The sequence below is a fragment of the Triplophysa rosa genome, linkage group LG8, assembly GCF_024868665.1.
Source record: "Triplophysa rosa linkage group LG8, Trosa_1v2, whole genome shotgun sequence".
Lineage (NCBI taxonomy): Eukaryota > Metazoa > Chordata > Actinopteri > Cypriniformes > Nemacheilidae > Triplophysa > Triplophysa rosa.
The window spans coordinates 24866393-24884670 of NC_079897.1; the positions used below are offsets into that span (position 1 = coordinate 24866393).

Consider the following 18278-nt stretch of genomic DNA (forward strand, 5'->3'; position numbering starts at 1 on the left):
TTTTACACAAACTGCACGGACACGCAAGTTTTCCATATCAAAGTTTATTGCTGACATGCATGTAGAGATTTGATGAAGTACAAAAATATGTCTTTTATACAAATTTGTTTTTCATCTCTGTACAAGTTTTTTGACACCTTTCTAAACAAGCAGCTTGTGAAACGTTTAGGCTTTTGACAAGAATCATGTTTCATTTAACACCAGATCGTCTAAATGTTCCAGTTTTAGGAAAAGATGCAACAAAAGTAACAATTCTGAAGAGAACCTCCCAATTTATCAAATATCTGCACAAATGTGTCCTAGACGGTAAAGAAATCAAAGTCAAACTAAACCTTTAATTTCTTCCCATGCAATGTCTTTTTTTTAAAGACACCCACAACTGTTCCAATTTCTGCTGCATCTTGGCACGTTTTTCTAATCAAACTCATGCACGAATTGCTTTAAAATGGAACAACGTACACTTCTCATGCTGCAGACATCACAAAATTGTCTATTCAGGGGAAAACTCTTCTCAATCACAGCGTAAGGGGCATATTAACCAAACATCCTAAACTAATAGAAGCTATTTTCTTTCACGTAGGTTTTTAGGTAGACTACACAACCGCAACCGTTCAGATTTGCTATGAGATAATGGCTTTTTTGAAACTCTACGTGGCTCCAGGACATAGCCTTGGGGCACTCGCCTTTGAATTTGAGAGAAAGACAGCCCCTCTAAATGATTCACATACATCATCCACTACAATACTGCTTTATAACCAAAAATTCACATTGAGGTGGGAATAGACTAATGCTTTCAATGGTGGCAGGCAACATCACTTTAAGTACTAATGTCGTATGTGGAAACATTGATGTGATTCTTTCGAATAATAACACCCTGTACCGGGTGTCGCGTTGCTGACACCATTAGTCCTGAAGATGTTTTTCACACAGGTCAGAGCGCGCTAAAAATCTCACAAGATAAACTCTACATTGCTTCTACATGTCATGCTAATGTGCACGATAATTTAGTCGACTTGAAAATAGAGCTATGCAGCCAGTCTCCATATTAGTGTAGCTTAATATACCAACAGGATTATTCGAGAATCAAAAAAGGGCCAAGAAATAAACCTTCACTGAAGATAGAAGAATTACAAATCAAGAGAGATCACAGCAATGCTTTTGAGTGATATAGGATCTCTACATTAACCATTGATGCAGAGCTTGGAAAAATAAGGTTGGTGAATTATAAACAGCTAATAAATTAAAAAGGGAAGAAAAAGAAAGGGAAGTAATGTCAAGCTTTACTTATTTGAAAAGGAAATAAAAGGTCGAGCCAGGTTGCTTGTCATGAACTCGGAGACCTACAGTACTAAATGGCCTTTCTATCTAACGATATAAGTGGAGCCAGACATAAAGGCATCGCAAACTAAAGCCACGGGTCGATGCAAGCCAACCACCTAGTATACTAAGACATATTCTAGCATCAAAAGTACATCACTTGACTGTTGAATTGAGAATGTGTCACAATCTAAGGCAAGATATCCCAAAAGTATGCTTTATACAAATGGCTAGCTTAAAACGAGATCGGACAACAGTCAAATGAGAATCTGTTACTTATGCAATATTCTCATGACAAGAGAAAATGCATGAAACACATTCAAAGTGAATTTGACGGCGTTTCCTTCCCGATGATTATGAAGAACTTTCCAACCATAAATGAAAAGGAAGATGAGGGTGGAGAAAAACAAAAGTAAAAAACAAAGAAATGGTCCTCTACGCAATGGGTTTCTTTCTTTGAGGCCGAAAATGTTCCCAAGTGGCCAAATGGCTATCCCTGAGCTGCAGCTGAAATCTGTGCGGGGAGCGAACGCACCGGAGATACAGGACGTGGCAGAAGATGCGCTTCGATGGTTTGGAGTGCTATCAGAGGACGAGCGCTCTCGACAGCGGAACACAAAGGAAAAGGAGGGTTTAAGGACTTAGCTTACGGGGCTTATCTTAGCTTAGACTTCCGCATGACTGCCGGCTCAGCCGCCCTGCTTCCTGACAGATTCATCCCCTAACCAGCTGTTCAATCCTGTGAAGACTAGCCCCTATGTGCCCCTCAAGAGTCCGCCTTGGCGGCGCATCACATGCTAAAATATTCACCACGGTTTGCGATTGGTTGACCGCAAAGAAAATCGTGGCTTTTTGATGGAACGAAAGCAAGAGGAAGGATGGCATGACGATCCCGTGCTTAAAAATACATTTCCCAGGTTGAATATCAAGGAAATGGTGAATCGAGCTTTGCTGTACCGTATCAGCCGGTTTAGATGCAAAGCAATGGTTGTAAGCATCCAGACACAGAATAATTAGCTTGACGCTAGCTGCCGATAGAAACCCATTCAAATAGAGGACTAGAACCGCGCTATGCTAGATTTCTGTAATGAGGTTATAGCTTGCTAAATGTGATATTAACATCTTCAATGAAAAATGCTACCGTTTTAGTAGGTGAGGAAAGGAAAAGCTTATTTGGAAAACCAGTGACTGGTTTTGATGCACAATAAACATTACACAACCACAACGCTAATGCTCTCGAGCCGGTGCTTGTGTCCGAACCCCCGACGTAATGAGTCCTTTACACTGTTCAAAACAGACTGAGAAAAAAAGAAAAAATTGAAAACGGTAAGAGGTAGATTTGCAGTCATAGACACAGATGAGGGCGATATACAGACAAACCGGTGGAAGAGAACAGGAATGGGGCAGACGAGAAGGTTGATCGTGTGATCCGAGGCTTTTCACATAGAAAGTGCTAGGGGACTCGAGTGGAGAAGGGTTGTGTGTGGTTTGCTACATGATTCTGTTTGGGTATTGCTGAAAATGTGTGTGCGAGTGTGTGTCGGATTTGGGCAAGGATTGGCATGGTGGAGGTGGTGTTGGTGGTCAGTGTCTCATTCATTCCGTGTGCCACGTCCAGGGCTGATGAATATCGCAAGAGCGCTGAGCTGTTCCTTGGCCGTGCGTGTTTACCAGACACACACTGTGTGCTCAAACGCACGCACATGCATACTCGCACGCAAAAATACATACGAAAAAGCGTGTGTGCCCAGCTCCGTGGCTCCCTTCACTTGCGGTGACCCCGCCCATTGGGTTACTTGCGGAGGAAGCGCTGGGCCAGTATTGCGGCATCCAGAGGGCTGATTGGTTGAGCGTCGTGGCCGAGACGCCTCACTGGAGGCACGTTGCCGAAATGCCTCTTGCTGAGGAAGTTCTTGGTCTCGTGAATAGTGTTCTTCTCCTCCGCCAATAACATCTGCTGCCTCATGTAGTTCTCAAATTCGTACTGAGATGACTCCTCTGTGACTTTGGCCTGGGGTTATGAGAAGATACGATTTTCATTAATATTGCAATTTTACCTTTCATATAACAGTCATTTTAGCTCACACTAGTACTAACCTCCTGAAGGTGTTCGGGGTGGTTAAGCTGATCGTCTATATCAGGCACCACCTGCAGAGGGCCGCTTAAGGAGGACACTGATTGCCTGTGGAGATAACCAAAATCAGTCAGCGACAAATCAAATCTTCGGCTAGGTAACAACCTTGAAACGCATGACTGAACCACGCTGGCTGAACAAGATTCCCGAAAAATGTAGCGAGATGACTTTTCAGACAAAAGATGACATCAACGCATCACATGCATTCCTAAAAAGTTACTTTCATCACCGCGACAAGTCTAAAAAAATGTAACTTGGGTAAGGCCGATCTCAGGTCACAGGAGATGAGAAGATGGGACGTACCAGGAGGCGATGATGGCGCTCAGAGACTCCAGCACCTCGGTGGCAGTGAGCCTCTGCTGGGGGTCGAGCACCAGAAGCTTCCTGATCAAACACACCGTACTTTCAGATACTCGTCCATCCCTGTGCAAGGGAAGTAATCAGCATTTAAGTCATATATTTGCTTTAAGCTCATTTAAAAGGAATTTAAGAGCATGAGGAGAGACTGTTTGCATTACAGATACGAATAGGAGGACTGTGATAGACACTTACTCAGGGATGGAGAATTCAGCTGCTTTGATCTTACGGAAGAGCTCTTGAGGTATGCTGTCGTAAAATGGGAACTGGCCATAGAGCATGGTGAACAGCACCACGCCAAGCGCCCACATATCACTTGGCTTACCACGGTATGGTCGACCTGCATAGAAACACAGTGCACATTTAGCATATTATCTCTCATTGCATTTTAACATCCAATCTTGCATCATTAGCTGTGCCTGAATTCGCCCCCTATCTCCGATATAGTGCACTATATCGGGTGTCCGCCATTTTCATTCCCTACATTTGTTCACTACTATTTACCCACAATGCATTCTGATTTTGAGTGTACATCCGATCGACCGCCTGATTAGAATCAGCTGGAGGAGAGTGACCGTTAACGCCACGAATGTACGTTTATACACTTGTGTTTGTTCTTGTTGACAGTTACTTTCTACTTTTTGAGAATAAACTGATTAAATGAATGTTATATATAGCTGTAAAAAAATTTTTTTTAAATTAAACGTAATAAATGTAATAGTAAATAAATGTGGCAAACATTTGTTTTGTTCTCTTTATTAAAAACTAATACAATAAACGTGACAAATAATGTAAAAATGAACTTTACCATTTTACAAAACAATCCATAAAAGCCACACAGGTGTAGTTTAAGCGTTATGTCCACGACAGTACTGTCAGAAGCAGGAAATATTACGTAAGTGTCCAAACTTGTTCACTCGTTTTCATTCACTTCTTCTTCACATATAGCGGACTATGTAGCATTCGCTATATAGGGAATAGTGAATGAGTGAACAAGTGAGCGAATTCAGACGCAGGTATCGAGATGGTAATAAACCTTAGTCCTCAAGCAGGCAGTAATGTTACCTATTTTTACTTGATTAGTTAGCTGTGAAAATAACAATTGACAAGTGCTGGCTATATTTACTAAACCTGAAACAGAAAAACGTATGTATGGTGAATGCACTCGCAGAAACTAAGTATGCAAGGCATGTTTGTGTTGCACTATGAATCGCATAATTCACAAAACTAGGCATAACAACTACATTAAGAAGCATCATTTAAGCTTAGCTACATTTTAAAGTACACTACATTGCTTGTCCCATACTAAAAGTGCACCATTGACTCAATGCCCACAAAGATAGCGTCACAGCTGATAAGATAACTACTAAAAGGAAGTAGGTTTGCAAGCAATAAGCAGGCTTGTTTATTTAACACCATTATATCACAGCGTACACGTATACTTTACATATTTATTAAGCCATTCATTACAAAAAGAAATATATGCCTTTAGTACCACATGTCATGGTCCCTAAAACCTGTTCACACTCACCAAACTGCTTTGTTTACCACCATAAATGGGCAACAGAACACACCGTGCCAGAAGAAGAGTACCCATGACTCATGAGAGCTCGATTTAAAAGACTGATGTTAATTGGATGGGTTTCTGTTTGGTAAACAGCTTGATATATTATTCTGTAAGGTACACATTGTGTTTTCATAATGACCCATCACGAGAGAGAGAGAGAGAGAGAGAGAGAGAGAGAGGGGGAGAGAGAGAGAGAGAGACGAGAGAGAGGAGAGGAGGAGAGAGGAGAGAGAGGGAGAGAGAGGGAGAGAGGAGAGGGAAGAGAGGGAGAGAGGGGAGGGAAGAGAGAGAGAGAGGAGAGGGAGAGGAGAGAGAGAGAGAGAGAGAGAGAGAGAGAGAGAGAGAGAGAGAGAGAGAGAGAAGAGAGGAGGAGGAGAGAAGAGAGAGAGGGAGAGGAGAGAGAGAGAGAGAGAGAGAGAGAGAGAGAGGAGAGAGGGAGAGAGGAGAGAGGGAGAGAAGGGAGAGAGAGAGAGAGAGGGAGAGGAGAGAGAGGAGGGAGAGAGGAGGGAGAGAGAGAGGGGAGAGAGGGAAGAGAGGGAGAGGGAGAGGAGAGAGAGAGGAGAGAGAGGAGGGGAGAGAGAGAGAGAAGAGAGGGAGAGAGAGAGAGAGGAGAGAGGGAGAGGGAGAGAGAGAGAGAGAGAGAGAGAGAGAGAGAGAGAAGAGAGAGAGAGAGAGAGAGAGAGAGAGGGAGAGGGAGAGGGAGAGGGAGAGGGGAAGAGGGAGATGGGAGCAGGGAGGAGGGAGAGCGGAGAGGAGGGAGAGGAGAGAGAGAGAGGAGGGGAGGAGGGAGAGGGAAGAGGGAGAGGGAGAGGGGAGAGAGAGAGAGAGAGAGAGAGAGAGAGAGAGAGAGAGAGAGAGAGAGAGAGAGAGAGAGAGATTGAACAACAGTAGAGTAGTTCCTTTCTGCATGACTCATCGGGATGACTCACTAAAGTAGCTCTCCTTTGTTCTGCTGTCATATTCGGCTGAATTACCCCGGGCTTCTCTCTTACGGTTTAACGTGAAAATAAGAGCTAAAGCTTACAGTAGATTTCATGGAAAACCCTAAAGGTGCAGAAAAGCTTGAGAAAGATTATAATACATAGCGTGTCACCTCAGAGAACAAGCAAATATATAACCATTAAGATACTACAAACTTGTTTAAAACCTATGTCTGTAGAACGCACAAGATTTTGTGTTTTGCTTGTAAGAAGGGAACAAACACAATGACTTAATTGACTTCCATTGTATGGACACAAACCCACGGAAACAAAATATTTTCTTTGTGCTCACAGAAGGTTTTCAACAACATAAGGGTAAATAAATGAAAACATTGGATTCACAACTGAAATTTGTTGGACAAGTAAAAACCAACTGCGCCGCTAACATCCACCCAAATTCGATTTCTAAACACACGTCTTTAGAACCGAAGGTACAAGTGAACCCGGAATATTCGCTAGACACGAAATAAAAACAGCGCGTTGCGCATACTGCAATTGCATCACAATTCCATTTCAGCACGGAAACTGAAATTGTCTGGAAGGGCTTAGCATGACACAAGCGCTGTTAATTTGATACGTTGCACAGCTGAAATTTCCCCGAGGCCATGACAACAAGCTCAAGGAAGAGTTTTGGTATCGGGGACGTTGAAGAGCCAACAGGTCCTGCTCACACAACACAACACAATGACATCAATGATGGTAAGCAGTCCTCACCCATGCTGACAGTTTGTGACTGCCGTCCTGATTAAGGCCGTGTAGGTGGTTGGGTTTATGAGCTTTGATTACACTAGTGACTTGGGAGGTGAGTCATGGTCATGGTCACACAAACACACACACACAGACAGCGAGAGAAACTGGATTCTCACCACTTAGGACATCTGGGCTGATGTAGGCTGGACTGCCTCTCTGGTCCTTCAACAGATCCTCCTCACTCACCAAATGCTTTCCGAGGCAAAAGTTCGTGATGGTGATCCGATGAGTCCTGCACATAAACAAAACAAACAGGTGACGTCAAACACCCGTCGTGAATTCCCGTACGAGCCCCTACTGTTTGGACTAAAGTGGAATTCAGGCCATATACGTCTGTAAGTATATCAAAACGAAACCTCACGTGTTGTTAGGCAGGTGGGGTTTTGATCTGTGCAAACATGCCTCTGATGTGTTTGTTTGTGTCATTCAATTTAGTGTGTGGCAAGGAGCCATTCAGCCTTTCCAGAAAGCAGAACTTAACATGACAGGACACCACGATTGCACTTTTGAAAAACAAGTGAGTCACCTGTGGCTTGTCACAAGATCAGCGATGACTAATCTTTACATCTCGAAAAGGAAACAACTGGGCTCTTTTCAGCGTGAGGCATGCAAGCGTGCGCACACGCCCCAACTCTCGAACGGGGTCACTCTGGCGTAAAAACGTGCATGTTCGGATCGTGCGAAACCGCTGTGCCGACGGGTCCTCGTATGTGATGTCAGCTGTGATCTTCTGTCACTATGAAAACCCCACCGCTCTCTGACAGCTACATCCTCTTTTTTCCCATGCTTCCCCAGTTGCTCTCTCACTTTCACACCCTGAGAGTGACAGTCACATTCACGCCTTTTACTGCTACAAACAGCTCTATTCCAGAACCCAGGTTTTTCCCAGCAGAGCTTCTTATTAATTCGAGGCCGATTACCATCTTTAAATAAAAGGAGGGTCATGATTAAACTAGATTAGATGAGACTGGATTAGTCACGTTCGACTGAAAACGTGATTCGTACCTGGGTTACTAAATTGTATTGGTTTCAAATGCTTGTTTAGTTTTGCTAGCTGCAAAACCTTGATCTGTACAACCCTTAGTACAAAAGGAAGGTTTGCTTTGTCTGCCGGCATCACGACTCCTCTCTCGAGTTCCCGAGCTAAAAGGACGTTTTCTATGCTCAGCATTCACTTCCTGCTCACGCGAAGAGACCCGAAGCCTCCCGGACTCTCGCGGGTACTAAAATTAGCCGCGTTGATGGGAAAAGTTAAATGGTTTGATCGCAAGAGGAAGTCTTGATGCTGAAATCCGGTCAGATCCGCCTCTGCTGGGTGAGGTTAAAGTGGGATTTTGACGCAATGGTTTTGTGCTGGAGTTCCTCTGCTTGGGCAAGAAGTGCTGAAAGAGGAACAAAGCGAATAGTGAAAGCAAATCGGGAGATCCTAGTCATACCATACACATAATTCATATCTCTTTATAGCAGAACACATAATGGTTGCCCTATGGTGCACCCTAAAGAGTAAAGACTGCGAGTTGTGCAGGTCGAAAGAAAGGTCAAAGAAGTTTACTATCTATCTTTGTCTGGCATCCGGTTCAACAACGTGCCAAATCAATCCAATTGATCCTAACTGCATTAATACAACCAAAACATGCATTTATACTCCACAACCGAGACATCAATGCTACATCAGCAAGTGTAACTTGCATTCTCCTACTACGCAAGAACTTCCTTTATCTGCTACTCAAAGCAGATTGCGATTTAAGGCAATAAACCGAGAACAAAGAGAACAGAACAATGTGTGGAAATCATAAAGGAGGTCACTCCAGATTCGCCAGTCGTTTTTAAAAGGCCAAGCAGAAAAGCAGCCCACATGTCACAGACCACTTCTGACTAATAGCAAGTACTTTCCATTCCACCCAAAGCCAACAGTCTGCAGGCTGGGCAGGGTCACAGAGAGAGTATGATCAGAAGGGTATGCGGAGAGCGAAAGCCAGCGTTACGTGTACGCATGACTCAGCTCTCAGCTATGGATCCTTTGGCAGAGGGTTGTATTATCTCCAGCTGGGACACAATGTTCTGCTCTCTCGGTGAACGGAAGCAGACAGTCCACACTGCTCCGTTTCATCACCACGGGTGCAGTGACAGCCATGCGTACGTGAGGATGTTTTCCTTTGTCGCTAAGCCATGTGATGGCGGTCCGTGCCTTTAAAAACTCTGTCTCGACAACGGCACATGCGAGTTAAATGAAAGTTCCCCAAAGATGAGAATTATTCCAGGCACAGAGCCAAGTTCCCTCACGTATTACCCGGTGTTCATATTTGTGACTTAGTTCTGGACTCTCCAACTGTTAAAATCTAAAGCATTACCCATCTAGTTCATTCATTTTACCTTTGCTTGGCTTGAACATGATGCCATGTTTTGGCAGGAAAGTAGAGAAATCACAGGAAATGATGGGTAGGAGAGGAAGGAAAGGGGGTGTTAAGATGCAAGTCAGACTCAAACTCACATTGCCTGCAAACGCACTGATGTATTTATGTATATAAAATATGAAACAAAAATTCAGGATATACTCGTGCACTAGTTGCAGAACTTCTCCGACACCACGGGTCCTTTTTTTCTACAGTAGCCCTAAACGGACGAACTGGTCTACAGAGCATGTTTCGTAAATACGTTATCTCCTTCGGCAAAGAATAGGAAACGTTATGACATCTCAGTTCTGTGTCTTCGAAAGGGACCACTAGATGCTGCTAAAATTCATATACTGGTCCTTTAACTAAAACAACAAACATGCTATATTTCGATACAACAAACAATGTATTAAATCAGAAATTCTGAGAATCTGATCACAGATACACATCTGAAAGCAATGCCAACCATATATACACAGCAATGTGTCTTGGCTAACTATCTGTGATTGGATCACACAAGGATTTTGGTGATTGCAAGGCCCAAGCTCCGTCACTATTTACATTTATGCATTTGGCAGACGTTTTTATTGCATTGTATTATACACTTGTTTCTGACTACGTGCAATCCCCTGGGATCGAACCCGTGACCTGGCGTTGCTAGTGCCATGCTCTAACCACTGAGCCACTGGAACTTTATTACCTTTAAAGGGCAAAACAAGAGTTGCATAATGCAAACAAACCAGAACGCAAACTGTACAGTATAAAAATAGAAGCGAGGAGAAATTTTGAAAGGAACAAGCCCAGCTTCTCTCTCTACACACGCCACTGAGCTTGCATAGTGTTACGGGCATCATAATTAGACAAGCTGTGCTCTAATGTGACCAAACTCTGCAACGACAGGCACATGCTGGCAAATGTGACAGAAAGAACTGAGGAGTTTCAATTAGTCAGCGTTCCTTCAGGACATTTGAAATGACAGAGATAACTGTGGTTAGAATTGCTTAAGCAGGCTCTCGTTCTGCTCATACGGCAAAGGCGGGCATGCAGACGGCACATATGCTATATGAAGAGGGCTGGTGAGGAATTTGGAATTCCGCCCTAGCCAGGCAACACGTGCGACTCCCTCTCCTTTTTCCAGGGAACAAAACAGGGGCACGTTCCAGGCAGTCTCGTTTTAACTGGGAAGGTTTCCCGCTGCTAGATCCCCCTCCCTGCCTGTGGCGATGAGTCACGCTCTTACTGAGAGCTTGAGAGGAGGGAGGTCAATGAGGCCAGACGGTGCTCGACGTAACTAACAGAAGGCTGACTGGAGAACTCCACGGCTCTGCAGGTAGAGAAGTAAAGGAATGCAGAGATGCCTTACCTCTTATTAAGCACCATGTTTCCGAGTTTCAAGTCTCGATGCACAATATTCTTCTGCAATGGTAAAATAAACATTTTAGTGGAAAGCCCTCAAAATGATGAAGCCCTCGAAAAACAGTATTCAAGTCGTGCATCTCACCTTATGCAAAGCCTCCACCACTCTCACAACATCGTAGAAGATAACAATGGCCTCGCGCTCGCTCAGTCGTTTCTCTTTGATGACGTAATGCTGCAGATTGATGAGGTCGGCCGTCTTGTCGCTGAAGTCGTGGGCGCAGAGACAGTCGAGTACCAGGCAGATTCGCCTTTTCATCTTCCGCACTTTGTTGGCCTCCACGTCTTCCACAATCTCATAGGAACGGTCCTGAGACAGAAAAAGACAGATATGTCAGAAACATTTTGCCCACTTAATAACAAGTCTTTACTTCATTGAACAGTGTATGACAAGCAAACAACCACACTATTAAGAAGAAGAAAAAAACAGCATCTAAACAACAATCCTAATGGACTGATGGTACACAATGTGCTTTATTTTCCTGAATGGTTCACCACGTGGAACAGCTTGAATGATGAAACCCCTCCTTCTGTCATCTGAGACTGAGGTCAAACGAGGGTTGCGAATCGATCTGCAGTGCGGTTTTTGTTCGTAATGACGGTGCCTCCGAACACAAGAGCGATCTATAATTAACCGGCCTACTCTAGAGAGGAGCTATAATAAACCAATCAATACCGCGAGCTTCAATGAACGGCTTCGACAGCACGGTACAACTTGTTCCGAGGCCGATTTCATCGGGGAGAGATGAAAAGAAAGCATCTCTCGCTCAAAGAGAATGTGGTGAGTCACCCTGAGCACTTTGAGATAAAAATAAAAACAACTGAAGGAGTATGGTTAACAAATAATAACTGCATTGTGTGATAAAAAGAGACAGCAGATTGATGGGAGAGGCACCATGGTACATAAACAAATCTTGGGGCAGTTATGCCAAAAAATCTGATAGCAGAACGCCACAGTCGATCAATCAAATTCTGTAGCCAAGCAATCATAAAATGCAATGCAACGCCACACTTAAAAACATCAAAGGTTGCTGTGCAAGGTCATTTTTTCAAAATAAGTATGTGTTTTTATTTATACAAGATCCACTGCCAAGTGTAGTTTGTCTTACCTGGAAGAGGCCGTGATGGTGCACCACTCCCTCTTGGTTGGAGAGCAGTGACAGTAGAGAATACTCCGTGTGCAGGAGCATTTTGCCCTGCCTTTCCTCTTGCGTCTCTCCTGCTGTGTCTCCACGCTCTTCCAGTGTCAGAATCTACAACAAAAGGAGAAGGTAAGAGGACACGACCTCGGCGTTGCCATACCACACATCCTATTCTAAACCTTCTTATCTCCCGTGATGGCACACTAAGCCATCAACAATCTTGAGGCAATGCAGGGGATCCATTAGAGGCTTTATCTACAGAAAGGGCGAAGATAAGTTCCTGACGTGTCATTCAACAAGTCTATACCGGAGATCTGGATCTGAGGGACACTAGACTTGGGGGCACAGAAATGAGGGGTCAAAAGGTCTGATTTCAGGTTGAATCAAGCCCATCCAATAACAGGCTGGACCATAGACAAAGTGCTTGGTTTGATGTTCTAATCTGACCCAGACCCAGACGTGAATATGAACTAGTATTGCAAAGTAGCGTATCTGATGTATTGTGGAGGTTTATTGAGGCAGGTCAAAGGTTCATGCAAATAGTGAGATACAAAGAGTCTTTTGTTTGTCAGAAGCCGTCCTACTCAGGACATTTTCAAAATCACTTGGGAGGGCTTTTGTGATGGTATTAAGATCGCTTTTAGGAAATCTAGTCACTAATGGACAGCATTTAAGGCATTTTGTGATGACATTCTGAGATGGTCAAAAGCATCAAAACCATGTGCAAACCAAACCAAAGAGTACTCACTTTTAGCTGGTAGAAATCATCCGTCCCATCTTTTCTGGCTAAACACTGCACTATGCTCTGAACGGGAGAGTTTCCGAGCCGCGGGCCTGGTGAGGTGAGAAGATAACAGAAAAGACTGAAAAAATGCAGAAGGTACGGACAGTTCAAGGCACAGCAATTCCCCCGGATCGCAATCATAAAGGCTCTTATCGTAGCGCCCTGCATTAGCACGTCACGCTGCTGTTTCCAACTATGACGGCTGCATTTCAAAGACGGTTGCAAAATATGCACACGGGGAAAGACCTGCAGATTGCAGTCAATCCAAAACATTCCTGGCATTCTTTTCAAAACAGAGGCCTCCAAACCAAGACCACCAAAATCTACTCCAAACACCAAAAAAGACCTCTGGTATTTTGAAGAGTTTTCTTAGCACTAGGAATGTACTTCAGGACAAAGTAAATATTGAAATGAAAAAGACTCCAGTCAGTGCCTGTGCAAATGGCAACTTGCCTGACAGATGTCTAGTTTATATGCCCATATGCTAACAGATGACGTATGTTCATTTGAATTAGGGGTATTATGTTAACAATACACACATACAATAATGCCATAACCTAGTTAAAATTTGGCCTTAAGAGCCGCAATGGTTACAAACTCTCTCTCCACTTCCTTACACTCGTTTTAAAGGGATCGTTCACCCAAAAATTTCAAAAAGTCATCATTTACTCACCCTCACGTCATTTCAAACTTGTATGACTTTCTTTCTTCTGCAGAACACAAAAGATCATATTTTGAAGAATGCTGGTAAACGAAAACCACTGGTCCCCATTGACTTGCATTGGTTTTGTGTCCATACAATAGAAGTCAAAGGGGACCAATGTTTTTTTTAAACAACATTCGTTTGTTTTTTGCAGAAGAAAGTCATAAAGGTTAAAATCTCAATTTATAGTGACTGACAACATTATTCATTAATAAAAAATTCAATAGATATTGTGATAATATTGTTATTGGGATTTTGGCCACGATAAATCAAGGTATATAAAAGTGACATTGTGACAATCCTAATTTTTTGAATTTAATATACTGCTATTAGAGAACTAAAAAAAATCACTGTTTCTTACATATGTATCTTTGTTCTATTGTTTTGTTCTTAATTTTAGTACATAATTAATGATGTTTTAAATCCATGAAAAATTAAGATCTATACATGTATTTGTTTTGCTGGGATATCAAATGATTTCTGAAATACTGCAGTTGACTACTACAATGTTGGTATTGTGACCACTGCATTGATCAGGTGGCTCACCTAAAACAAAGGGTCCGGCCCTCTTTGCATTGTTGCCAGATATCCCAGCACATAGGAGCTTACTGGGTCTGCCGGATGACTCTCCAGCCCCTCGGTCTGAAGCACGGCGTTTGGACATTCTGCAGATCTGCAAAGGCAAGTGCAAGAAATGCAGTCAATACACGGTTACTGAAATGAAACAACCCAACATGCAACCAGAAAGACATGGGACATCTTGTCTACCTATGCGAAGTTCTATACATGCAAACAATGCAGCCATGGGACATTAGCTCAATGCATTGTTGCCCTGGAGGACAATAGCCAATCCACCCCACTTGAGGTCTTCCAGCAAACTGGTAACAAAGTGTTATAAATGGGGACAGATGGGGGAAGGGGATATAACAAGTCATGCCCCCAACACTTCCGAACAGTCGCCATTAACAGCTCTGTCCCTTTATGAATGACAACCCATCAGGTCAATTGGCGTTTGCATGAGTAAAGATTAGCAGCAGGTGCGAACTCCCTGGTTGCTATTCGCAAATGGTGCCGTTGACCACAACCTGACTGAGAAAAGCAAACGCGGAGCTAAATGAAAGAACAAATCAACTCAAATAACCCCACAGTCTTGAACTTCCTGTTTTTTCTCGTTTCCGTGCTTTTAATCCTTCCGTTCCTTAATCTGCATGGGTTTATCTGTAAATCTCTGCGGCGTAATCTGCATATTACAAGAAGTACTTTTTTGGATCAAAGAACGTCAGACCATTTTATCCATTACTTATGATACAAAAAGATAATAAAGTCACGTACCCATGATAACAACACCTCAACCAAACAGCCACGGGTTTATTACAGATGCGTCAACTTTTGTTGGGCAAAGGGCCTCTGTATATTTTTTGCAAACGTTTCTGTGGTTCTTGTTCAGGCGGTACTAAGGATAGAGCGTGATTCACACAAGGCTTGGGGTCTGCACTGGTAGCGATTTGTCAGAAATATGAAAGACTGTTGACACCAATGGGAGCGTGACACACACAGCCTCCAGACAATATCAAGTCGCGACCGGGGAGCAAGTTTAGCACCGCAGCCGGTTCAGTACCCCATGGGCTCTTTAAAATCAATCTCAGATTAAGGGACAACGCGGAGACTGGCCATGAAATCCCAGTGATGAATAGCAACCTACCACTAATAGCGAATTAATGCGAGACATTTGGAATAAATAGGAACTAGACGCTTGTGATTCATATTTTTGATACAAACTAGATTATGTCAGTTTAAATAATAGGAAAAGCATTCAAATATTTGCCAATTTCCTGCAACAGATCACACAGCCTGTCTCGAGGAGGGGGTACATTTGGCAGTTATCACTTCACACGTTTACAGCTTTTTGTCATTCTGGACACAGACTGTTGACAACGTGACAGACGGAGGTGAGAGACGCGATTGCTTTCTCATCAGCCCCCTTTGACATGCATTATTGGATTATTAGAAGACATTGTGCATTGGCTTGCAGTAAACATGTAAGCGGACATCTGGCACCTTAATAAAACAGAAAGAATCCAACTGGTAGCAAACCATCTGTAACAATAGTAGGTCACACTAAACATTCATGCGGTTCACATTCTCCCGTTGACACAAAGAAATCAGATCTAGATCATATTTTTATAAGTAGCGTGACGCATGAACAACAGTGCAGTTACTCAGAAACCAGAAGTCATAACAAGTTACACTGTGATCAGCCCTTTTCACAGAAAATGACATATTTACAGCCAATGCAATCACTATCCTCGATGATGAAATAACGTTATCTAAGAGATTACTCATACTCTATTCAGCCGACTGCTTTTATAGACTTACTGAATGGATGCACACATCACAGCCTACATCGAGGAAGTGATCAGTATCAATTTGCCTTTTAATGTTGTAATCGATCTAAAAATACTAACGTTAGCTGTCAGTGCAGCAAACTTGAGAACTCGCTGAACACCGGCTGGCAAACCATGCGTATCAGATGTGTCGGTACACGTTTTGTGTGATATGTATGTGTCCGGATTTGTACCACGTAAAGTGACTAATGTTTCCATTTATAGGTAACGTAAACGACAGCAGAGGGAATACAAACAGGAGTGCAACACGATCACAACAAAGTGCACGGTGTACACCAAATAAAATAAAGATGGCAATCGACTTAAAACAAAATGATTTAAATGGCTCATCTGAAACCAAAACAATCATTCATACCAATGACTTTAGTAAATGTGTACAATCAAACAAAGCTCGCCTCGTATCGCCACGAGCCTGCTCCAATCGTCGTCTAGCATCTGCACGTGAAACTTGCTTATTTTAAACCGTATACTTGCTTTTACAGTGCATATACAAAAAGATTCAAACAAAGTGCGGTTCCATCGTCGCAGAGCGAGTTTTATTAAGTTTTTGGAGAAACGAATAGACGGCAAAGCAAATAAGTTCATCGTGTCCCTTTAACGGACTGCGAAAATCTCCTCAGCCGACAGACAGACGAGCCATTTAACAACTTACCGAAAGCGCCGAGGGAATCCTCTGTCGTACACTAATTCCCGCTCATTTCTGGCCGATTATACGATCAGCAGGTGTGCATTGACATTTACACTCCACCGCACGGCGGTCTGCTTCAATCGAACCGGAGAAATTTCACGATAACCGAAAGGGGTTTTGAGGGAAAAGCCTGCTTAGGACAACTGATCACATCTTTCCATAGCAGCACCACCTGACAACGGAAATGACGCACATGCCGTGAGTGGCAGAACGGCTCGACCAATAGAAAATGGCCGTTTGCGGCCCCGCCCCTTCACGTACGTTCTTGAGACTGGCATTCTTTGAGCTTGATGTGAGATGCAAAACGTCCACACGCGTAAATGAGCTGTAGTAAACTGTAAAGTCAGATATTTTAGAGTTTTGTGGAAGATAGTAATTTTATAATACGAATTATTATAGCGTATTATAATTGTTAGAGTGGAAATCAATCGCCTTTCATTGAAGCAAATGAAACATCATGCATTAAGATTCTACCTTTATAGAAAACAATACTGAAAATGGTCAGTATAGAAAAATGTAATGACAATACACAAAGTAAACATAAACATGAATCATACAAAAAATAATATCATGTGAGCGCAGCAAATGTCCCGTAGCTAATTCTTGCACACATCACAAGACCCTCAGAGATATGCATCCAATTTTAGATCCCCCAAACTAAACAATTCACCCACGCTTGCGAGTTTCAATTCAGTGGGCTGGTGTGAGGCAGCATGTCAAACTGAGAATATTTTAAAGGGCAGTAACTGATTTCAGGCTGTGCTGTCTTCCTGCCCTGACTCAGCATGGCCTTTGCCTTAAACCACATGAAACACTTTATAAGCCTGTGGCTAAACATTGGCCAGCCCACGATGTGTGGGGTGGAAAGTGTGAATCATACTTTACTAGTGCCCATGCCTGATAAAGATGTAGAGAAGCAATGAAATTAAAAAAACTGCAAGGAACAATTTCACGAGTACACTATATTACATCTGGACAGCATTGATTGTCTGTCTGGATGCACGCTCCTATTCGTTGCTTGCTCTTGTCACTAATTGTAATACTTTAATAACAATACAAGTTATCATGATATTTGAAGGTAAATTGCATTTTCATTTCATGTTGATAAAACTATATAAAAAAATATTTCATGTTTTTCTTGGTCATTTGTGGCATTAACAAAATGCTATAAATATAAAGTACCTTATATTTTTATAATGCATAGTTAAGAAGCAAGAAATGTTCATTGTTTCTGGCTGGTCAAACTTTTTAGCAATGTCCTAAATCTGATTAGGGATAATAAGAAGATTCATATGCTTCTTATGCTCAACATTTCAGTCAATCATGAGGTCTAAAATATGTTCAAATTATACATTTTTTTTGTTTGGCGCTCATCTCTTTAGACAAAAATAAAGCAAGATATGTTTATCTTGCTATAATGTGCTAATGTCACGATGTCAAAATATTTTGTGCTGTGGGGTATAAAAAATAGCACAAGCAATGAAAATCAGCAGCTCTTTCCCATGGAGGAACAAATGTGACAACGATTCAATCGTGTGGGTGAGAGAGCCATCTCCCACGACTATTCAAATTAACACAGCCGTTTTCAGTATTGCTTGTCTGCTAGAGCCAAAATTCTCTTGACATAAAAACATGAATATGA

The 18278-nt window shown here is 42.6% G+C and overlaps 1 protein-coding gene across 1 annotated transcript; it reads right to left on the bottom strand.

Annotated features, from left to right (window-relative positions):
* Positions 1-28: 28 nt before the first annotated feature.
* On the bottom strand, positions 29-16820 carry stk40 (serine/threonine kinase 40). Its single transcript, XM_057340039.1, has 11 exons — positions 16601-16820; positions 14090-14216; positions 12805-12890; positions 12024-12167; positions 11000-11224; positions 10862-10914; positions 7222-7337; positions 4004-4148; positions 3755-3874; positions 3415-3499; positions 29-3328 (listed from the first exon to the last, which is right to left on the bottom strand). The coding sequence occupies exons 2-11, from the start codon at positions 14205-14207 to the stop codon at positions 3110-3112; spliced, it is 1311 nt and encodes a 436-aa protein (XP_057196022.1). The 5' UTR covers positions 14208-14216; positions 16601-16820; the 3' UTR covers positions 29-3109.
* Positions 16821-18278: the final 1458 nt, after the last annotated feature.